This window comes from Bos javanicus, chromosome 7, assembly GCF_032452875.1.
Source record: "Bos javanicus breed banteng chromosome 7, ARS-OSU_banteng_1.0, whole genome shotgun sequence".
NCBI lineage: Eukaryota > Metazoa > Chordata > Mammalia > Artiodactyla > Bovidae > Bos > Bos javanicus.
Window position 1 is genome coordinate 61,532,930 of NC_083874.1, and position 23,527 is coordinate 61,556,456.

The following is a 23,527-nucleotide window of genomic DNA, read 5'->3' on the forward strand; positions in this document are numbered from 1 at the left end:
CCTGCCATCTGGCTCTCTGGTGGGGCGGTGGCAGTGCTGGTGGGGAGAGCCAAAGACTTAGAATCATGGCATCCCATGATGCCGGCGTTGGATGGACTCTCCAGCATCATCTGGCTTAAGCCCACCATGGTGCCTTTGCAAAATGACTCCAGAGGGCAGAAAGCACCTGCCCAAGGTCTCAGAATTCTCCTGGCCCTGCATGAGATTCTAGATTCTTTGAAACTGTAGTGGCATAAATCTGGCAGCAGCTGGTGAGTGAGAAGGAATTTGGAGGCGAATGAGACTCTGGAGCCTCTATTCTCTGGGTCCATCAGGGCCAAGGTGCCAGATCCAGGTTCAGAGATCAGCCTTACCAGTTGCTAGGTGTGTGACTTAGGCTGGAAGTCACTTGGCCTCTCTGATCCTCAATTTCCTCACCTCTGAAATGGGATAATAAAAACAGTACCTCCCTCACAGGGTTGTTCTGAGGATCTCTTTCGATAACCTAAGAGAATAACCCAGTGTGGGATAGGTGTTTAATATCCTGAGTACCCATTCTCCTCCGAGCAGAAGGTTGGCTTCTCTGTACTGATTTCCCTGCCACTGAGGCTGCTGTAACAGGTGTCTCTTATCTTTCTGACTGAGGTGCCTGTTGGCCTCTCCCTGGTTGGCACTGATATGCTGCAGCACCTGGGAACATACTTATCTTTCCTCTGGTCTACCACACTCTGCCAGCACAGCTCCAGCCAGAAGCCAAGGCCTTAACCTAGCCTGCTGAGGTGGGGGATGCCTGGCCCTGCCTGTGGACAAAGGCTTGGCCTCCAGGCACTGCAGCAGCAGAGGTCAGCCCAGGCTCTGAGGTTGCCGATGTCCACAGTCTTTCACGATTCTCAGGCTTCTCACCATCCATGGGCGTGCAAGGATTTTCCCCTCCCTGTTTTGCAGTAGGATAAGAGAGTTATAGAGAGTTCAGGTTCTCCCAAGGTCACACAGCCAAGCAGTGGTGGAATACGAGATCTGGTAACCAATATCTATAAACTTCAAGGTTTCCTCCCAATGCAACTGGTCATTGACCCTGTTGTAAGCTCTACCTGCCTGTCCTGGGCCATCCGGCCCATCCCTACCCGGGGCCTCCACAAGTGATTTTCAAATTCTTGTCTCCAAACTGGAACTATTGCCTGCTCTTCAGGCCTCTGTGTGGAGCTGACCGTGTGCATCTCCCCCGGAAATCCCAAACTGAATTCATCTCCCTGCTCCCCTGAACACCTGCTCCTTCCCATTTATCCCTGATCTTTATTAACGAAATCACGCTGTCACCAGAGTGACGAACTGGGCTGCATCCTAGCCTCCTCCCTCTTCCTCCACACCCACTCTCCATCTGCCTCCCAGCCCAGCCAATTCTTCCGCCCAAGTTTCTCTCCCATATCTCCTCCTTGCATCCCTATAGGAAGCCTCCATCCCCTCTCTCCTGGATTATTCTCATTTTTAACATTTATAAATGATCATACTGTTATTATTATTGGCCCTGTTGTCATTCACAGCTCCCCCATCCACAGCTCCATGAGTTAGAGTACCATGTCTTCTTTATCCCCATTGGGTTGTCAGGACTTTTTGTGGTGTCTGAAATGTAAATAGGAGCTCAAATTTTTGTGTGTGTGGAATGAAAAGAATAGTTGATATGTATTAAGTTATGACTCTGAAACAGTCTTAAACCCTCTGCAACACATTTTCTCACTTAATCCTCATTGCAACACTGAGATGGAAATATTACAGTTCCTGTTTTACAGATGGGGATGCTGAGGTTCACAAGGTCATGTGGCTTGTTGCCCACCACACAGGTGGGATTCTAGCTCAAAGCCTGGGCAAATCACTGCACCACATCCCTTGGTGCAGAGCCTCCTCAGGGGGTTGTGCCCCTCGTCTGTACCCTCCGCACCAGCATTCCTGTGATTCCTGTGGCACATGTACCTTTGGGCCACATGAGAGAAATTTTTCTAGGAGGTGCCCAAATAAATATTTTTAAATAACTAGATATTTTTTTAATGGGTATTAAGGGGGGAAATGACTTAGCACAACATACTTGTGGTTTTCTGCAATTATTGCTTAAGATAAGCCTAAAATAGTACAAGTTATTTAAAGTTGATTTATGGGAAGATAATAAGCAAATAAAGTGTCAGGTGGCATAAGGGTATAGCAGAAATTGGGGATGTTGAATGACTAAAGCTTGGGACTTTCCTGCAGACACGTGAGACCGAAATCCCAGTCAGTTCTCAGGGTCCCCCTAAAGTGGACTCAGAAATTCCGCCTGTAACACCCAGTGAACCATCTCATGCACTGTTTCTTGTCTCCCTTTGCAGATAGATCGTCTTGAAGGGGAGGCCTCACAGACAAGAGACAGGTTAAGAAGGAAGCCTTGGGGGTCCATCACCAGCCCCCGTCCCAGCCAGGAAGGCTTGCAATTGGACCCCCTTCCAGCTCTGTGAATTGGCTGAGGAAGGAAGGGCAGCCAAGAGCCAGAGAAGGCCCCAAGAAGAGCAGAGACCAACAATCACTCAGGCGCCTCTGCCCAGCCCCAGTGCGGGCGCCAGCTTCTTTGTGTCCGTGAGGAGAGGCTGAACCATGCTGGGCCCCCACCTCCCACCCCTACCCCCGGCACCCAGCGAAGGTGGGTCTACCCCTTGCGCCTTTGGGGTCCCTGATGGCAGCTACAGGTGTCTGGCCTTGGAGGCCGAGGAGAGCGGCGGTGAGGAGGGCCTGCAGGGAGAGGCAGGGCTCACAGACTTGGAGGAAGACCAAGTGGCCAGCAGGAGTGGGGACAAGGCCTGCAGAGCCACCCAAGGGCCACCACAGCTTCCCAGAGCCCTGAGCACCCAGCCACCCAGCTGCTCCAGGGAGGCACGAGGGGTTTCCCAGCTTGACAACAGAGCCAGTCAGGCCGAGGACCCCGTGAAGTTCCGGCAGGTGATGACAGCCAGCCTCAGCCCCAGCCCGGGGCCCAGGGTTGCCCAGAAACCAGGTAAGCTCATGGCCCTTTTCCCCTGAACTTCCAGAGTCATGGAGGACCCCATAGGTGCTCAACATGTACACACACCTCTGGCCATATTTTCCCATGGTACACAAGAGACCATCCGAGTCCTGTGGTCCTGCACAGACTAATAGCCGTGGAGACACAGGGGAGGCTGTGCCATCCGTGTCATTCCAGCTGGACCACATCTAAGCACACTCTTGGCTCTGCCAAAGACAGCACGTGAGAAGGCTGTGAGAGAAAGCCACGTTATCATGCTTAGTTAAAAAAAGCCCATCGTTCACTCTTGTCTGCCTGTTAATCGTTCGTGGTAACAAATGACCTTGGAGTGGGAACAACCGATGGGATGGGACCATCTCGCTGAACACACTGAGTGCCAGCTAGTTGAGGGTGCTGGGGACGCAGTACTGGGTCACACAGGTGTGGTCCCTGCCCTCATGGGGCTTTTGAGGTAGAGACTGAGCCTCTGGTCTAAACAGACCTCCTGATCTTACAGGTGGGAAACTGAGGCCCAAAGTGAGGAAGAGACAGTTCCTGGTCAGCCTGTGGGTGGTTGAGTTGAGCCCATATTCCTCATCTGGGCTTCAGTTTTCCATCTGTTAGAGGTGACAGAGGCACGTCACTTGGACTGCAGTGAGGACCCAATGACAGTGTGTAGGGGAGAGCTTGGTGAACGTGGCATGAAGGAAGGAAGGAAGGATGATCAATTTCCTATGGCGGCAGGAGACAGCTGAGCAGGGCAGGACAGGGAAACCCACACTGAATCACCTCCACTGCCAGGCCCATGGAAACGCTGAAGTGGGTCCAGATGGGAGGACGTGAGCTGGGCCATGCTCACTCAGGCATGAGATGCTGCTAACAGATGCTGGGGCGCAGGGCATGTGGGGGACCCAGGCCTGGGAGGGCTTGTGCATCAGGAAACTGAAGGAGCACTTCATTTCTGTGCAGGCGTTGCTGACACCCAACCTGGCATCTCACCAGCCTCCTGCCCACTCTCTTTTCTGAAATAATTCTCTCCAGGGTCTGACCAACCCCCATGGCCACCATTTCCTATTCCCTTCCAACAGGGAGCAGGGAGGAGGGGACTTAAAACCAAGGAGGGGACTTCGATGCATCTAGCGCAGGAAGGGCGGAGGGTCCCAGGAGGATCCAGCAGCCTTGAACTTGGAGACAGGCCTCCAGGTCCCCTAGAGCTGGGAGCCCCAGGATCTGCTCCCTCCCCTCTCATAGACCATGGCTAGGGTCAGGAGACAAGGGTGGCAGTTCTGGACCCCCTCAAATCCTTTCCCAGTTTCTTCATCCATGAAAATAAGAACATGAGCCCCATCTACCTCACAGAACTATCATGAGGTTGCAGGGTAATTTAGATAAGCATGTAAGGGATGTTGATAGCAACTAAAACAATCACCATCAGTTCAACAACACAATAGCTATTATTTGTTGAGCCCTATGTGCCAATTCCACTGTGCTAAGAGCTTCACATGTATCACTTCATTTAATCACATAACAATTCCCTAAGGGACATACTGCTACTATCTCCATTATACAGATGAGAAGACTGAGGCCCAGAGATTATAAGTGACTTGTCCAAAACTCCCAGCTAACAAGCTCTAAGGCCATAATTCAGTCACAGTGTTTTGCATGTGGGCTTTGCTCTTGGCTACCACTGCATTCTGAATCTATATGGGAGAGTGTTGGGGAGAGAGTTGTCTGCTGACATCTTGGAAGGGAAGAGACCGTGTATGGAGAGACAACCATTAATGGGTCCTGATGGCTTCTCACATGGAGCTGGTCCATTTCATGGTATCTCATTCTTGTTGATCTTACTCTGGCCTTTCATGGTAGGTTTTATTATCCCCATTGTACAGGTGAGGTAATTGAGGCTCAGAGACTTAAGCCCAAGGTCCTAGTCAGCACTGGAGCTGAGACTATGATCTTATTCTTCTTGCTCACAATCTGGTTCATTCTTCTATTTAACATCTAGCCAGATGGTTATTTAGTTCTGTCCTGAACATTTCCTAGGACAGAAGAGGCAGGAGTGACCTCAGGAGGATGCAGTGGGCAGGGAAGACTTCTCAGAAGTACAGGCAGAAAGGAAACTGGGTCTTGCAAGAGAGCAGAAACCCGGGTGGTCTTGGGTTGGAGCCTACACTAGCCTTTCTGCTCCCTTGGGAAAGGGAGTGGCCACAGTCCCTTGTCTCTGCCTGGAGATCCAGAGGGAAGAGGCCTGTGGAGCTGCCAGGTTATTAGTGGATTAGGGCTTCCTTTAAAAGCTTCCTCCCATTATTGCCAAAGGATTATAAGTATCTTTAGACAATTGCATCCATCCTTCCACAATTATACCTGCCTCTCTTGAGTGCTCCCTGAAAGTTTTAAGCATGGGCCAAGGCATCTTCTGCATTGGGCATCCAGCACTTGGGGGTAGGTGGGATCCAGTGCCATTTCTCTAAGGCCTGGGTACCAACTGAGCAGGGTAGGATGGGGTCCTTAGCAGGCTGGAGGGTCAGGGGATGCAAAGAGATGAAGTGGGCAGCAGACTGCAGCTCAACTTTCTTGCCATCAACTACTGCCAACTTGAGAGAAGAAACGTGGGAAGGAAAGTTACCTTGGGCTCCTGATCAGCGCTGGTTAGTCTATAGCTCACCAGAGAGCCCCCTGCTGTCCTCTCCACAAAGTCTCAGCGGATCATAACTGGCAGGGCTTATTGAAATTATTCTATAGATAATCTTGTGGAGATTCTAAAGTCTAGAGATGGCTAGTAGCTTGTCCAAGGTCACTCAGTAAGCTGGTGGCAAAGCTAGAGCTGGAACCCAGGGTTTCTACCTTCCAGTTCAGCTGCCAGGCCCTGGGCTAAATGCTTTGTGTGGGCTATTTCGTCTTATCTTCTAAACAACCCTAAGAAGTGCACGCTTTTCTTAACTGTTTCACAGATGAGGAAACTAAGGCATAGCAAGTTTAAGTGACAAGTCAAAGTCTTAGGCTGGTGGGTGGAGGAGCTGACATTTGAACCCCGGGAGGTCTGGCCCATGCTTTCCACCACCCTCTGTGCTGCACTGTCTCCATGGAGACAAGGCAGCAGGCTGTTTTTCACCCACGGGGCTGGGGAAGGTTGGGCTCTGGGGGATGGTGGGGGATTCTGCCAAGCCATACCCTCTCCTCCCAGGGAGACCAGGGATCCACTGCCAGTCCAACCCCTCCTCTGCCCAGGGCTTTGGGAGACCCACCTTCCCTCCTCTCCAGGCATTGTTTTTGGGGGCCTGGGGTATCAGGAGGATTTGGAGACCTTCCCAACTCTACTGGACACAGCTCTGAGCCTCTGGGGTGGAGATGGGGCTATGGATCTGGGTTGTCAGGGTAGCCCTGCCCCTGGCCACGTCTATCCTGTTGAGGTAGAGGAGTCAGTGTCCATGATGAGAGCTAACAGTGGTCACTGGGCCAGGGACAAGGCCCTTGCTCCTCAGGCCCGTGGAAGAGAGGCCAGAGGCAAGGCCCCACCTACTCCCCTTCCCTCCCTTCACCAAGGTGACCATAATAGGGGGTGATGGTATAGAGGCAGGGATCACAGGTTCACGTATACTTCACACATGTACCCACACGTACACACTCACACCCCCTGCAAACATAGGTACAAGCAAGTGATGTCTACACACCATGTTCTTATGCAAATACTCACGGGTATATATTCACATCTGCACACATGTGCATACACATACTTGCTCTCAGATACCAACACACCCGTGCATAGGGTAGGCATTGGAACATACCCTCCCACAGACCCCTGCCTCACTCATGCAGGTCTAACTTTCACATGTGGACACATTCATCAAATTTGTATACATAGCAGTCCCATCAGCAAACATACAACCACACACATTCCTTCCCTTAGATACAGGTTAAAAGCATGTTCTTCTCTCCATTTTCTTTTGCTCACACACCTACACTGTGCAATCTCTCTTGCAGGCACACACGTTTTTTCTACAGGCATATCCACTCTGCACACCCACTGTCACACGCCCACATACAGACCGAACCACTTTCTGTCCTTCCTTTTCTCCATCTTTTTCACTTTCATACCCACCCACGCAGTAATCCTAGCCTCCCTCCCTCTCTCTCTCTGTCTCCCACACAGTTTGTTTCCTGGTTTCTCACAGGTTGGGCTGTAGTGCATGCACTCACAGAGCTGGCAATATCCTGCCTGATGCCAATCCCCCAACCCCGTCAGTGCCTGCTCCCCCCCACCATGCCACCTGGGGCAGCCCTGGCACAAGAGCAGCCCCTGGGTCAGAGGAACTCTCTGTGGCCAAGAAGCCAAGCAGAGGGTCAGGAGAAGCTGGGGAGGGCTTGTCCTGTCTGTCAACTGACCCCATGCACTCTAAGTCCATCCGCTGAGGACAGGGGACATCTCAAACCAGGCCACTTGCGGCTCTGCATTTCACAGAACCTCAGGTGGGTGGGCTTACGTCACCACATTTCCAACTTCCTCTAGCAGAAATCTAAACACAGAACCCTGATAGAAAAAACATGCAAGTGGAATCATCCTGGGTAAGGGGGTGGGGTACTTGGAACCCAGGGAAACTTTGGTGAAAACCCAGGACAGCGTTTTCCAAGTGTGGTTTTGTTTCAGAATTGCTGGGGGAATGAGGGTGCTTATTATTCCAAGTCCACCACCAGCCCTTCCACCACTGGGAGGAGGCACCTGATAGTGAGATCTCAACTTTCCACAGCATCCCTACTTGATCCTGATGCACGATGACCCCGCCGTGGGCCTCTGAGCATCACTGCCTCTGTTGTTGCTGGCTCACCAGTTAAGTCAGCGGATGGCCCCAGACAGCCTGGGAGGTGATAACCTTCCTCAATCCCCCTTTGCCTAAGTCCCACTTGGCGGGCTGGTGATATTGGAGGTGCTGTCAGTTATGGGGGACAGGATCACAAAGACAGATTTAAAATGGAGTTAATGGGAAGGACAGAGGAAAGTGGGTGGGGGTGAATAGATGCGAGACAAGAAGAAACTGAGTGAAATAGCAGCAGAATTTAGGGACCGACCAAGAGAGAGAGAAATTGAGGAAACAGAGACACACTCAAGCAGTAGAGAGTGAGGCCAGGGAGAGGAAAGAGAGGAGGAGACCCGCGAGGAGACTGCAGGCCGAGCCCCAGGGGGAGGGAATCGCACCTCCGAGGGCTGGGCGGGGCGGGAGGGGCGGCGCTAGGGCCCCGGGGAGCGGGCGGCTGGAGCTCGGCTCGCCAGCCCGCCCGGCCCTCCTGGCTCTGGGTCCCCACGCAGCCCGCTAGGCGGTGGTGGAGGGGGCCGTGGCGGAGGCTCCGAGGGGCCACCGGTGTGGGGTGGGGGCGGCGGTGGGGGGTCTCGCTCAGGGTGGGGCGCGCTGATGGACGCGGCCAGGTGCGCGGAGGTGGCGGCGCTGGTGAGATCTGGGACCAGGCGCGGAGGCTGGAGGTGAGTGAGGGGCGCTGGCCGGGCAGGGGTGCCGGCGCCCAGCAAGCCTCTCCCCTTCCCACCTGTGTCGGTCCGGGCGCCGCCCAGGTGGAGGTGCAATCTGGGCTCCAGTCCCCACAGGCAGGGTGACCTTGGCCAAGTGGTTGCTACACGCTGGGCCTCAGTTTCCCCACCTGTACAGTGTGGCGGCAGAGGAGGGGGTCTGGGGAAATCTCGAAGCCTCGAAGCAGCTCAGCGGCGGAGGAGGGGGTCGGGGGGAACACCCCCGACGCCAGGCAGCTACTCCCCGAGGCTGCGTGGGAGATCCAGCCCTCGAGCCCCAAGCCGCCAGCAGATCATGGCTGGGATAGCCCCGGGCTCGCAGGTGGGCGACAGCCGGAGGTGTGAGCACCCGTACCAGTTCTGGGGAAGAGGGGAACGGCTGGTCTCGTGAAAGCTGAAAGTGGCGGGTTGGGTTGGGCTCCTTGCTGGGTTGACCAACATGGGCGCCTGTGGGGCAGAGGGAACGGCGTGTGCTGGGCCAGCGCCCCCGCCTCTTCCCGCGGGCGGGGTGCCCACCGCGCTGTGCCCGCTAGGTGCGCAGGATCTGGGCCCCGCAAACCGCAAACCACGCGGGGGGGTGGGGGGGGACCTGCTCAAGCCCCACCTGGGGAAATCGAGGCCTCTCCTGAGTGCCTACGGGGGCGAGGTGGAACTGCCCTCCAGGCTCTACATCACATTCTCACAATTCGCCCTGTGTGCCAAGGTGATTGCTGAGGCCGGACAGCTGAAGGGTGGGGCTCCTATCTAACTAACCACTGCACCGCCGCCTCAGCGGGCTCCGTCCAGAGCCCTGACAGGACCTTTTGGAGAACTCGGAAGAGAACTTCTCCCTCCCTCCCCACCTCCACTCCAGGTTATAAGCTAATTCTGGATGGGGACAGGACTTTCTGTGTTCCGTGGGTCTGGGTTGTTCACAAAGGACAAGAGACAGTGGGGAAGCATCATGCGAACCGGTCCCCACCCTACCCCAAGTGGCAGGTGGCACGGGAATACACCATTTTGCTCTGTGATCTTGGGGCAAGCCCCCTGCCCTCTCTGACTCCCAGTGAGAGGGTGGACGGGTGGCCCCTGAGGGGCTACCTGCATTGAAGACAGCAGCCACTGGTAGAGGCTTTAGGGGCAGTCAGAGGTTACCCCACCCTTGTCATGGTGCAAGGATTAGGATGAGATAGGATGCTGTTCAGAGGGACTAGGGTAGGCTAGGTAAGAGACTGGAAGCCTTGCAGGTGCCAGCCTGCCTGTCCCCAACCCCAGGCCTGGGCCCCATCCTGTCTTGGGGGACAGCACCAGAGACAGACTGATGGCCTCTTCCTCCTCCCAGACCTGTTGTGTTAATGTCAGACAGTGGGATGGCACCTTGAAGGAGATGAAAACACTGTGCGTGGGGCGGGAACCCCTGCCTCTGTCTCCCAGTGGGATCTTGCATTGGTTCTTCCTCTCTTCCTTATCTGTACAATGAGGGCAATGGACACAAATCACCCTAGTCTGATATTCACAGAACTTCCCAAAAGTGAATTGTTTGCTGCTATGCCAACCTTGGCTCCCAATCGCCACTTTGCAGGCTGGTCCTTGGGACCACCTCCCTTCTCTCCAGTCTAGTACCTAAATGAAACTGTGGTTGAAATCAGGATTTACATGGTTAAAATAAGGTCTTTAACTCCTTCCTTCGCTTGTTATCTGTTACTTTTCCCCTAAGGTGAAAAAAAAAAAAAAAACCTAAATAAATAAAGACAAAAAACCCTGTGGCATTTCTAGCCTGGCCTGGTTCCCAACTAATCCCCAGCCTCTTCAGTCAGCATTTTATCTAATCTCTCCATTTTAGAGCTGGGGAGACTGAGACCAGGGAGCAGAAGAGATTGGCTCAGGGGGTTCTGTGAGGAGAAGACAGCAGAGCCCCCTTTCCTTGGGACAGAGCAGCTCCTCGACAAGCAGGAGGGCCAGTGTAGCCGAGGAGCCTCTGGAGAGATAGGAGAAGTACAAGAGGAGCCTCCTACACGTCTCCTCTCCAGCCCTAGTCATGTCCCATCTCCCTGGGTGACATGCGTTTCCCTGAGCCCACCCCACAGCCTTGGGCGCTGGGCTGGGCAGGGGTCAGCCCACTTTCTCCACCTGCCAGGACAGCCATGGGCCAGGGAGAACACACCTCCCGGCCTAGGGGCCTGGCCTGGGAGGCACCTTCTCCTTCAGGGCAGCTCCCAGGCTCCCAGACATGAGCTCATCGGAGCTGCTGGTGCCAGAAAGGGAGGGACTGAGGGGGAAGCAGGCCACACTGCCCAGACTGGGGCACTGAAGGCCCCTGGGGCAGTGGAGAGGCACAGCGGCCCAGGCCTGGCAGGCTCTGGCCCCACTGTAGTGTGAAGGCAAGGAAAAGGCAGGTCAGCAGAGGGTCAGCTGGGGTGGGGATGGGGGCGGGCTACGTGCTGCGGGGGGTCCAGTGCAGAGGTGCAGGTGCTAGGCTGACCTCTGCCACTTGCCTGCCACGTGACCTTGGGTGAATCCCTGTATGGACCTCAGGGTCCCTGTCTAATTAGGGGGTGCACGGGTCCTTAGGCACTGGGGTTACAATAGTGATGATAGACAAGTTCCTGCCTTCAAATTGCATTTTAACTGGAGAGAGAGAGAGAAGAAAAAGGAAAGCAAAGAAATCAGCAGGACAGTTTCAGATAGATAAAAGTCATATGAAAAACAACAAAAAGCCATGTTGCAAATTTGGCGAGCACTTAAGAGGGGCTTCTTCGTGTTGGTGCGTAGGGAAGGCCTCTCATCGGAGGTGACACCTGATCGGAAACCTGAATGGTATTTGAGGGTGTGGTCATGGCAGGCTTTGTGGATTTGGCTTGTCCAGAACTTGGCTCTAGAAGAATGGTAAGAATTTGGTTGGGAGGAAAGATGTTTCAGAGGATGGTAAATACTCTAAACTAAGAGCTGGGGGTGTGGAGTGGGGTGGGCATGGGCTGTGGGTTATGAAAATGCCTTCATCTCTCAGCGCTTCGGGCTGTGGACCCAAAGGAACCCAGGCCCGTGAGGGTCATGGGGTGGCTGGGCTCTGCTGAGTAAGGCCTGTGAGTGTGAGTGTGAGCTCAGAGTCTTTTGTGAACTGTCATTGGACACTGTGGCTCAATTGCTACCCAGTGCGGCCAGAGGAGGAGTCAGCATGGGGACAGCCTCCAGGCCCTGTAACTCCAGAGGTGCACAAAATCCCTCTCTCCGGAATGAAATCTTCACCAACTGGCCGCTGCCTGAAATTCCACCATCCTAGCTTCATCTTTTCCACTCAGTGAGGCAGTATAGCGTAGGACTGTGTTGACCCGACCCTACCCTGCCCGGCCTCCCAGGGCTGCTGCAGGTGAAGCAAAATTCTGTCTACTCCTGTGCTAGCTACTTCCTGCATGCCTGATACACAGACCCTGGGGTTGGACCCCTGGACTCTCTCTGGCTTTATGGGAGATCTTGAGCGTGTTACATAACCTCTCTCGGCTTGTGTTTCCTTGTCTATAAAACAGAAACAATAGCAGACCCTATCCTGTACTGTTGTTCTAAAAATTTAATGTGAAGATAAAAATAACTATTACCTTTTAAATAGTATTATCATGTTTTGATCTCTGTTAAAATAGCAAGCCCTGGAGAAGACAGACACTCGCTCAAGACTCGTATCTCAGTGTATGTTACTTTTTGACGTTTAGCCAGAGACAGGTTTTTATAGTGGGAGGATGGGCGCAGTATAGTGGCTAGGACCTGGATCGAGCTTCAGGAATAGATACTTGAACACTCTGCCTCAGCTAACAGGCTGGTGGTCTTGGACAAATCATTTGTTCCCTTGGGGCCGCAGGCTTTGGTTCTGAGCTACTATGGAAGGGACTAGGAAGGATGGAAGGGGATTGTGAGTGGGAAAGAGCTCGACAGACACGAAAACCACTGGGCTGGCAGGAGGGGCAGCCACCAGGGTGGGGGAGGTGGGGGCAGGCTGGATGCGCCCCAGAGATAGGAGAGGGGGCTGACGTGAGACTGAATTACGTGAGGCTGCACATAATCCTCTGGAATAAAATCTCTTGGAGACTAAGTGTTTGACAGATAAAAAGCCAAAGTTCTTGGGAAATAGTTATCTTTTAGGGTTACTGTGTGCCAGAGTGTTTTAAGTTCTTTACATGTCAGCAACTCTATGAAGTAAGTACTGTTATAAGTACTATTACTATCAACAGTTTACAGATGTGAAACAGAGGCACAGAGAGGTTAAGTGAGCTTCCCAAGGTCACACAGCTGGTGACCGGCCAGGTTCAAAATCAGGCCTTTGGCCCCAAAGCCTTTGTGCTTAACTCCAGTACAGCATGCTCTCTCCTGCCTTATGGAGTGCCAGAGGCTCAGAGGGGCCAAGCCACATGCTTGAGAACATAAGTCATTCCCCTCTGACCCTCATCATCCCTGCCCCCTAGGTGCTGGAAGGAGGAGCCTCCCTGGGTCTGGGGTTCTGAGGTGCACCCTTGAGCCAGCTCAGCCTCTTGTCTTCCCCTCTCCCCTCCTCTGGGAGCAAGTTGGGGAGGATCGAGTGCACTGGGAGTGCTGTGGGCACGGGAGGCTCTGCCAGGGCCTGACGAGCGGGCATCCTTAGTGTCGGTCGTGACGCCTGAGTGGATCCCAAAGCTGGAGCTGTAATACACCCCCCCACGGAGTCTGGCATGACTCCCATCACTGGATGGACGGGCGAAACTGAGGTCAGAGAGTCCAGGGACAGGCCCAAGGCCCCAGGCCTGAGCCTGTCACACAGGCTCCCTGAGTCTCCTCTCATACTTTCCAGGCTGCTCAGGACTCGTGGGCTTCATGAGGATGTGGGACTTGGGGACCCTCCCACCGATGGCCAAGGTGGCCCCTGGTCTCAGCCAGGACGTGATTCCTGACATGGCACCTTTGAGGACGGCACATGAAGCTGGGGGATGGGGAGGGTGCTGATTAAAAAATAGACTGTCACGCGCATGAGGAACAGGCCTGCCACCGCCCAGCTCTCGCCAGTTGGCTCCCAATGCCCAGCTGCCAGGCCCCACTCAGGGCTCCTGCAGGAGGCCCCGCCTACCCCAGCACTGGCTCTGGGCCTGAGGCTGGATGCTCCCAGCCACCTCGCCTCTCCTCCTCCACCCCTGCCCCACCTCCAGGCAGATGGTGCCCTCACTGGGCCTGGGTGGGCCTGTTGGCTTTAAGCTGTGCAGTGGGTAGGGGGGGTGGAGGTCTGGCATCCCCACACACTGGCTGTGTGGCCTTGAATGCAGCCCTTTGCCACTCTGGCCTCAAACACGGAGGAGCAGTGTTACCAGCTAAAGCTCTTTCCTGCTTCCAGAGCCTTTCTCAGATTCCCCTGCTCATTTAGACCTGACCACCAGCGCTCCCCATTCAGAGAGGTGATGTGCCCTGTGAAGCCCACTCAGCCGGAGTGTAGCAGGGCAGAGGGTTAGAACCACATCATCTTCCAAGTCCTAGTCCCTTACAGCTTCTCCAGGGTAAGAACAGTCACTGAGAACCACGGAGGTAGATGTGAGCACTGTTTTTATTCATTTGTTCCCTCATTCAGTCAGCAAATGTTTATTCAGCCCAACTATGGCCTAGGCCATAAGACTGGAAAAGGTCGATTTTCATTCCAATCCCAAAGAAAGGCAATGCCAAAGAATATTCAAACTACTGTAGAATTGCACTCATTTCACCTGCTAGCAAGGTAATGCTCAAAATCCCTCAAGCTAGGCTTCAGCAGTATGTGAACCAAGAACTTCCAGATGTACAAGCTGGATTTAGAAGAGGCCAAAGAACTAGAGACCAAATTGCCAGCATCCATTGGATCATAGAAAAAGCAATATAATTCCAAAAAATATACCTACTTCTGTTTCATTGACTATGCTAAAGCCTTTGACTGTGTGGATCACAACAAACTGTGGAAAATTCTGAAAGAGATGGGAATGCCAGACCACCTTACCTACCTCCTGAGAAACCTGTGTGCGGGTCAAGAACAACAGTTAGAACCAGACGTGGAACAATGGACTGGCTTAAAATTGGGAAAGGAGTACGTCAAGACTGTATGTTGTCACCCTGCTCATTTAACTTATATGCAGAGTACATCATGCAAAATGTTGGACTGGATGAAGCACAAGCTGGAATCAAGATTGCTGGAAGAAATATTAATTACTTCAGATATGCAGATGATACCACTCTAATAGCAGAAAGCAAAGAGGAATTAAAGAGACTCTTCATGAAGGTGAAAGAGGAGAGTGAAAAAGCTGGTTTAAAACTCAACATTCAAAAGCTAAGATCATGGTATCCGGTCCTATCACTTCATGGCAAATAGATGGAGGGAAAGAGGAAACAGCAACAGATTTTATCTTCTTGGGCTCCAAAATCACTGTAGACGGTGACTGCAGCCATGAAATTAAGAGACATTTGCTCCTTGGAAGAAAAGCTATGACAAACCTAGACAGCATATTAAAAAGCAGAGACATCACTTTGCCAACCAAAGTCCGTATAGTCAAAGCTATGGTTTTTCCAGTAGTCATATACAGATGTGAGAGTTGTACATAAAGAAGGCTGAGCACTGAAGAACTGATGCTTTCAAACTATGGTGCTGAAGAAGACTCTTGAAAGTCCCTTGGACAGCAAGGAGATCAAACCAGTTAATCCTAAAGGAAATCAACCCTGAATATTTACTGGTAGGACTGATGCTGAAGCTCCAATACTTTGGCCACCTGATGCAATGAGCCAACTCACTGGAAAAGACCCTGATGCTGGGAAGGATTGAGGGCAGGAGGAGAAGGGGGTGACAGAGGATGAGTTGGTTGGATGGCATCACCAACTCCATGGACATGAGTTTGAGCAAACTCTGGGCAGTAGGTCAGGGAAGGTCAGGGAAGCCTGGCGTGCTGCAGTCCGTGGGGTCACAATGAGTGGAACATGACTTAGTGACTAAATACCAACAAAAATGGCCTAGGCATGGGGGCAGGGATACAGCAGAGAAATGACAGTCGAGGTCCCTGCCCTGAAGGGGCTCCTGACCATGGGGAAGGACAGACTGACATTAAAACAAATATTGATGGAATTACAAATCTCATGAGAATTTGGAGGAGAGGTAGAAGGTGCTGTGGGAGGAATGTGACCTCCTAGGAAAGGTGCGTCCTCCCTGAGACCTGTCAACAGACCTCAAGGAGAGGTATAACCAGAAAGGGACAACTGAGGGACATGGGGAGAGAGGGTTCTAGGGAGGAGTAGCAGCCAGTGCAAAGGCCCTGAGGTGCAAAGTGCTTGATGCCTGTCTGAGTCCTTGAAGGAAGGCCAGCATGGCTGGAGTGTAGGGAGGGCAGACACCATGAGGGGAGCTGCAGTGCAGCCTGGAGGGGCAGTAAGGCTCGTCTTGCGGGGCCTGGAGCCAGCAAAGGGGCTTGAGGCCGAGCCTAGAAGGGAGGAGCTGTTCCTAGTGCTGGTCTTAGAGGCTGGTCTTGCCTACTTTCTTTTCTGTTTTCCCTCCCATTCCCATCCTGACTGTGCAGCAGACCCCTGCACGCTCCCCCAACCACTTCACAGGATGACTATGCAGAGTGCTCACACCTGACCTTCCTCTGCCTGGATCTTGTTTGCATTCTAATAGTCCGTATTTTCATCCTGCCTCCCAGGAGGGTTCCAGTCCCTGCGGCCTTGAATGCAAGCTGAGGAGGGCCAGATCTTGGGCTAGAGGCTACTGTCACTCCAGCTGAATGCCTCTGTTCAGGTGGGAGCCTGTGGACCAGGAGGTTCAGCTTTTGGCTGAAGGAAGGCCTGCCGCTGGACCGAAGCCCACTGCCTGAAACTGTGGCCTGTCCCCTGTTCCACTCCAGGCACGTTCATTCAACCCCAAAGCCTTGCTAAGACCCAGCCCTAGGAGGAGTTAGGAGGCCTGCGTTGTGAGCTGAGCTCTGCTGTATGCTTTTGGGCATAATTGTATTCATTTCTGGACCTTGGTTTCTCCATCTATTTTATAGAGAAATACTTGAGTTTTCCTGCACGCAGTGTATGGCCATCATGGATGCAATATCAGCATCACCCAGAAGCTTCTTAGAAATGCAGACTCTGAGGCCCCACTCCAGACCTCCTGAATCAGAATCTGCAACTTAACCACATCCCTGAGTAATTACTATGCACATTAAAGTATGAGAATCACTGTTCTAAGTCAGTCGTTTTTAAACTTAAAAAATGTTTTAATTAAAAGCTATAGGATCTTCCTCCCTCTCCAAAGTCTTACAGATGAAATACATAAGAAGGGAACCACCCACTCTGTACTTATTCATCACATGAATGAGGGGGGGATCGTGGGGGCTGGGCCTGGGGCACGGGCTTTATTGAGAGGGCATCAGAAGTGGGGAGGAAGAGGAGCAATTCTGGTGGGAGAGGGTGGGTGGTGCCTGACTGCCCAGGCCAGCTCTGACCTCCAGGGTCTTCAGACTTATGGGTTTGGAAAAGTGGGCTTGAAGAAAGGACGCTTGACAGTCCAGAGTCCAGCAATGCCTTTCCCCGCTTGTCCCCATCTTGGTGTCCTACTCTGTTCCCTGAGAAATCCCTGAAAGGGTAGCCGGTGCTATTCTTAGCGTGACAGGATGGTGAGGAGAGATCATGCTGGTGCATTATTTATGCCTCTGAGTCAACAGGATTGCATTCAGGTCTCCCAGAACACGGCCCTCCCCGGCGGCCTTCATCACTGCCCTACCAGGACCCAGGACCCAGGGCCCCTCCCCCTCTGGCCCTGACCATCCCTGCTCCATGCCTCCAGCTCCCACGCTGGGCAATGGGTCATGAAAGACAATGGCGAGCTGGGAATCAGAAAGAAGTTCTCGATATCATCTCATTTCTCACCCATTCGGCGCATATTAACCGAGCATACGGCACGTGGTAGGCGTGGGTTCCTGCCTTCCAGGAGCTCACACTTAGCCTGCGAGTTAATGGTGCTTTGTCATCGCAAGAGCCTGTGTGCCAGGCCAGATGCTGCAAACTTCACATGGAAGATCTTACCTTCCCAATCACCCGGCAGGATAGGAATTATGAGACCCCTACACCAAGGAGGAAACTGAGGCTTAGCATATACCAGGTAGTGGTTGCTCAGCTGGGATCTGAACTCAGGTTGGCTGGAGCAGAAAGACCATTCCAGATCAAATGGTAGCATTGAGCATTAGGGCTTTGGGAAACCCCTGCATTACCTGGTGAGAAGGGCATTTCTGGCTGAGGTTGTCCCATTGTCAGTGAATCCTGAGCGACAGGAGAAGCACCTGGGGTGAAAGGATTGTGTTTGCTGTGTACACAATACCCACTGTGGGCTAGAAGGCAACGCCTTATGGGATGAGGTGACAAGGCCCCAAGGTGGCACATCTCAGAGGAGCGAAGCCAAGGACCCTGGCTGGGAGCCAAAGACCTGTGTTCTGTGAGATTCCAAACTTTCTCTGCCTCAGTTTTCTGGTCTGTAAAATAGCATCACAATCTCTGCTCTACTTCTTTCTCTGCCGATGTGAAGCTGCTAGGAAAGCTATAAAAGTGTGCACATATTCAATGATAATTACTGCATAGAATTATTTATATAAACATATTTTCTTAAATGTATTTTCTGTTGACATGGGGTCTATTTGCCAGACTCTGTTCCAAGCATTTTCCTATTTGTTAATTTACTTAAAAACATGTTTATAAAATCAGGAGCTCTAGGGACTTCCCTAGTAGTCCACTGATTAAGACTTCACACTGCCACTGAAGGGGGTTCGGGTTCAATCCCTGGTTGGGAAATTAAGATCCCTCATGCCACAGCCAAATTTTTTCTTTAATTAAAAAATAAGATAAAATCATTGCTCTAAAGCCCATTGAGTCCCCAACCTGGTAGTACTTCAGAACCCCTCAGGGAGACTGTTAGCATGAATATTCTGTGGTCCTGGCTCTGGGGCACAGCCCAGGAATCAGCATTTTGGACACACACACACCCCCCCCCCACCCCAAGAAATTCTGCAGCACCTGTAGGTTTCTGATCTGGGCCAGAGAGGTGAAGGGACTTGCCTGAGGCTTCACAGTGAGTTGGAGACCAGATAGAGACTAAAACCGAGGCCTGAAGTTCCTGGTCTGGCCCTTCCTCCTACTCATCAGCTGCCCCTGAGCACCTTAAAGGGATGAAGCCAGGGATGCAGATGACTTTGATGAGCAATGATGCCAGAGCTGCTGGTACCGTTTACAATGCTGTGCTAGGCATTTTACATGGCTTTTCCATTTAATTGCTGAAGGGATATAAAGGGGGACATTTTCCACAGCAACACAATCCCTTAGGACATTTGAGCATCATGTGGCCGATTTTAATGTTGACCTGGAAATGGGAAACCATGACTGAGGTGCAGAGATGCGGAGAAGGGAATTTGAAACCACACATCAGGTCATGTGCCCTCCAGACAAAGGTGGTCTGGTGACCTCGTTACCTGGAGACAGGGCAGGCTGGCAAGAGGGAGACACGTGTGTCCGCCCACAGGGTGTGTACCTGTTGTGTCTGTGTCGATCTGTCACCTGAGTGCCTGTGTGTCTCCACGTCATGCGTATGGTTGTTCTGTGTGCACACACTGGTGTGTAGGCTCTGCCACCTCTGTGGGTGCACGTGTGTGTGGAGGATATGCTGTTGCCGGCTAGGCTCTCGCCAGCATTAAGGAGGTATTGAGAACGTGAGTGTTGCAGGGTGTGTGTGTGCGTGTGTGCACGCAAATAATTGCAATGCAGGGGGGTCCCCGAGACCCTGCAGGGCAGAGGTAGAAAGGCCACTTGAGAAAATGTTTTCCTTATTCATGTCCCACCTCCACATTTCATGCACCATCCTCAAACCTGCAGGGTGTGAGCCTGCCTCCGGACCTTAGCCCTAGCAGTTCCCTCTGCCTGGTCTCCCCTGACATGCACAAGCCTCACTCCCTCACCTTCTTCGCTTCTTCGCTCAGACGTGACTCCCAGTGACGTCCACTTCGATTACCTTATGTACCTTTGCACACCACTCCCCACCCCATGCCATCTGTGTATCTCCTTCTCCTGCTTTATTCTTCTCTATAGAATTTACCATGTGACTTAGTTGTACAGTTACTCATACGTTTATTATTTGGCTCCCCTGCTAGAATGCAAGCAGGGATTTGTCTATTTCTCTTCATAGCTATGAACAGTGCCTGACCCTTAGCTGGTGAGCAATAAATATCAGTTGAATGAATGAGTTCATGCACCACCTGTACTTACTTGTTTCCTTTAAATTGTCTAACTTTTGTTACTGAGATATCCACTTTTACCTCCCCCTAAGTACTCTTGCCTGGAAAATCCCATGGGCGGAGGAGTCTAGTAGGCTGCAGTCCATGGGGTCATGAAGAGTTGGACATGAACGAGCGACTTCACTTTCACTTCTCACTTTCATGCATTGGAGAAGGAAATGGCAACCCACTCCAGTGTTCTTGCCTGGAGAATCCCAGGGATGGGGAGCCTGGTAGGCTGCCATCTATGGGGTCGCACAGAGTCGGACACGACTGAAGCGACTTAGCAGCAGCAGCAGCAAGCAGTAATATACCTTTGATGTGTTTATTATACTCCTTTTCCAATATACGCGTGAAATTTACATAACTAGTAAGATGTTAAGTATCAGTTCAGTTCAGTCGCTCAGTCATGTCCGACTCTTTGCGAACCCATGAATTGCAGCATGTCAGGCCTCCCTGTCCATCACCAACTCCCGGAGTTCACTCAGACTCACGTCCATCGAGTCAGTGATGCCATCCAGCCATCTCATCCTCTGTTGTCCCCTTCTCTTCCTGCCCCCAATCCCTCCCAGCATCAGAGTCTTTTCCAGTGAGTCAACTCTTCGCATGAGGTGGCCAAAGTACTGGAGTTTCAGCTTTAGCATCATTCCTTCCAAAGAAATCTCAGGGCTGATCTCCTTGCAGTCCAAGGGACTCTCAAGAGTCTTCTCCAACACCACAGTTCAAAAGCATCAATTCTTCGGCACTCAGCTTTCTTCACAGTCCAACTCTCACATCCATACATGACCACTGGAAAAACCATAGCCTTGACTAGACGGACCTTTGTTGGCAAAGTAACGTCTCTGCTTTTCAATATGCTATCTAGGTTGGTCATAACTTTTCCTTTTGCTCCCACTCAAGGTATGGAGGTGCCACACTCTGGCGATCACTGCTTTCCCAGTGAAGGGGGTAACTTCACTGGGAATCAGAGAAGTCTGATGTCTTCTCTGAAACGCATGGACAAAATGAAGCTCAAAGAAGATCAGGAACTAGTCCAACATCTAGTCCATACTGTGACAGAACAGACACTAGAACCAAATTTTCTGATCTCCAGTCTGCTTTCCTTTTGCAGTGTGAAGGACAAGGGGAGGGTGGGGCTGGATGGTTCAGCCTCTCCTCTGGCTGGAGGGGAGCCAGATACACCCAGTAACTGGCGAATGGCATGGGAGGAATTGGTAGCCTTCTGCCCACTCAGGGCTGCAGGACTACATACTGAGTGGTGGGAGCTTCGACCACACCTTCCCTCCCAGGAGTCTTGGGTCTGGGGGCCACTCCAAGGGGGCCTGGGCACTCAAATCCAGCAAGAAACAGACCTGGGATTCAAACCTGATTCTCCCCTGCCACAGCATGTTAGCTAGAGGTTGACACTAGAGCACCTTTGCTGAGAGGATGCTGGAGTGGGAGGGGTGTCAGGGGGAGGGAAAGGTTGCACTGTGCCTGATTGTGAACAGAAGAGGGAGACCAGACCCAGAGATAGCTGGAAGGGGGAAGGAGACATCCAGCAGCCTAGCCTGGGAGAATTATACAGAGGTAGGTTTGGGCAAAGGCTGAATTTAAATCCCCCTCAGGTATGCACAGTGTTTTATGCTATAGAAATAATTTCTGCATTTCATTTGCTCAGCAGTGACTCTGCAAAGCAGATATAATCAGCTCTAGTTTCCTAATAAGGAAGCTGAGACCCAGAGGTGAAGTGACGTACTAAAGGCAACCCTCACAGGATGCTCTGTTGAGCAGGACATGGGAAGGGAACAGGCTGCACCTCTGGTTGGATTTGGTAAAGGAGGGCTGTCTAAGGGAGGGCGGGCAGGCTGAATAGATACAGCAGTGAGAGGGTAGACCACTTAAGATTCCCAGCGCCTTCCTCAGCAGATATGAGTGAACCTGAGACCAAAAGTGAGTTGACAGGGCTAGGGGAGCTGCAGAAAGGTGAGCTGTCTACCCCAGGCCTGCAGTGAGGATGCCTCCTAGGGAGAGGCAGCAGCGTGCCCACCCTCGTCCCCAGGACAGGCTCTGCTCTACAGGGCGGGCAGGGCAGCAAGCTGGGACTGCTGCGTGCTGGGGCCGTCATTATCATTCCTCCAGGGTTTTTTCTCCTCCTTATTTATTTTTCTGTGAGGAAGGAATGTGGGGAATTTACCACAGGGTGCTGGCCTTGCTTTCGGCAGTGCGGCGGCCTCCTCTATGAGAGGGAAGCAGCACAGACAGATGGCTGGGGAGGTGGAGGCGGAGGAGGGTCCCGGCTGAATCTGTGGCCCCAGCAGTGGGGCGGTTATGTAACCCACCCGGAGGCCCAGGGAAGATACCATGGTGCTTCTGGGCTCTGAGCATGAGCCTGCTCATGTACATAGCTCCCTGGAACTCAACCTGGACCATCCCAGTCACCATCAGCCTCTGGGCAAGCCTAATGAGTGGGGTGTATCCGCCCGTCAGAGGTGCTTTCCTCTCCAGTTGTCTTGACTTGGGGTATGAGTAGAGGTGGGGTAGGGGAGTCAGGTGGGGATTGTCTTGAGCTTTCCAGCCTCCATAAGGCTGCCCCATTGCTTGGAATGCTTCCACAACTCAATCTTTTCAGAAGGAGGGCATATGCCACCTCCTCCAGGAAGACTTCCCAGGTTGCTTCATCCTCATTCATCTCTCTTTTAGGCTCTATGTTCTCCTGGCACTCAATGGAATATTTTGCCTCTTGGATCTAACACTGCCATTTGAGTTTCATCTCCCTTTTCACCTACGGGCTTGTTACTACCTCTCTCTTTCCTTTCCCTGCTTCCTCCAGAAACCACTCTCTAGATCTGGGATCTAGGATCTCAAGGAATCTGAGACCTAGACAAATCTAGAATTCGTCTCCTGGGATGCCTGGTGGAGTAAAATGGGAGGTGGATTTGGATTGTGGGAGCCCTCCTGGGTGATGACCTCTGCTGAGTCTGGAGAGGATGGGAACAGCTATGGCTACAGGCTGCCACAGAACCAAGAGGAAAGGCTATATTTGGGCTTTCCAGTGGCATCAGTGGTAAAGAACCCTCCCACCAATGCAGGCAGATGCAAGAGATGTGGGTTCGATCCCTGGGTTGGGAAGATCCCTTGGAAGAGGGCATGGCGACCCACTCCAGTATTCTTGCCTGGAGAATCCATGGACAGAGGTGCCTGGAGGGCTACAGTCCATGGGGTCACACAGAGTTGGACATGACTGAAGCGACTTGGTACACCTGGGCTGGGTACTGGGGACCCTGAGATAGACTGGACCCCGCTCTACTCGTGGGAGAGGCACAGGTTGGGGGAAATTCTCTCTCCTCTGCCCTCGCTCACCACTTGTTTGTCTCCTGGATCAAGTGTTTTCTCTGGAAAGGTAGGGTGCTGTAGTCCTTTCTGTACACTCAAGGCTCCCTGAGCAGAGAAAATGGAGGCTGCTGCAAGGAGAGGGCTTGGGGGTGGGAGCAGGCCTGGTTCAGCAGGGCTCGACTGGGAGGGGGAGCCTGGGTCTGAGCTTGGCTCCCTGGGAACCAACCCTTTCCAGTTTGCTGTGCATCTGGGGCTGAGCTTGCCTCTACTAGCTAGTAGAGTAGGTGGAAGAAGGTGATGGCTCCTGGCCTTCAGCAGAGGAGGACTGCACAGCATCAGCCAGCAGTGATCAGTGCCTGTGGACTACAGGGTTAGCTGCTCACCAAGGCCCATGCCAATCTGACCTGGGGGCCCTTGACTTGGCCCACCCATCCTGTGCTGCCTGATCCCAACCCCCTGCCAGCAGGAGATACAGGA

At 52.5% G+C, this 23,527-nt stretch overlaps 2 protein-coding genes across 4 annotated transcripts in view; both read left to right on the forward strand.

Moving 5' to 3' along the window:
* Positions 1 to 10,890, forward strand: part of TCOF1 (treacle ribosome biogenesis factor 1) — a 291,309-nt gene extending 280,419 nt beyond the window's left edge. For both annotated transcript variants that reach the window (XM_061424036.1, XM_061424037.1), the window contains one exon: positions 10,377 to 10,890. In XM_061424036.1, the coding sequence (XP_061280020.1) occupies positions 10,377 to 10,856 (480 nt within the window). In that variant the 3' untranslated portion in view covers positions 10,857 to 10,890. The remainder of the gene's footprint in view (positions 1 to 10,376) is intronic.
* SYNPO (synaptopodin) overlaps positions 1 to 23,527 on the forward strand; it is a 57,874-nt gene that overhangs the window by 16,866 nt on the left and 17,481 nt on the right. The window contains exon 2 of one of the 2 annotated variants that reach the window (XM_061424043.1): positions 2,341 to 2,995. In XM_061424043.1, coding sequence (XP_061280027.1) covers positions 2,599 to 2,995 — 397 coding nt within the window. In that variant the 5' untranslated portion in view covers positions 2,341 to 2,598. Of the gene's footprint in view, positions 1 to 2,336; positions 2,996 to 23,527 lie in introns of both variants that reach the window. The other variant, XM_061424042.1, reaches the window with a different exon arrangement.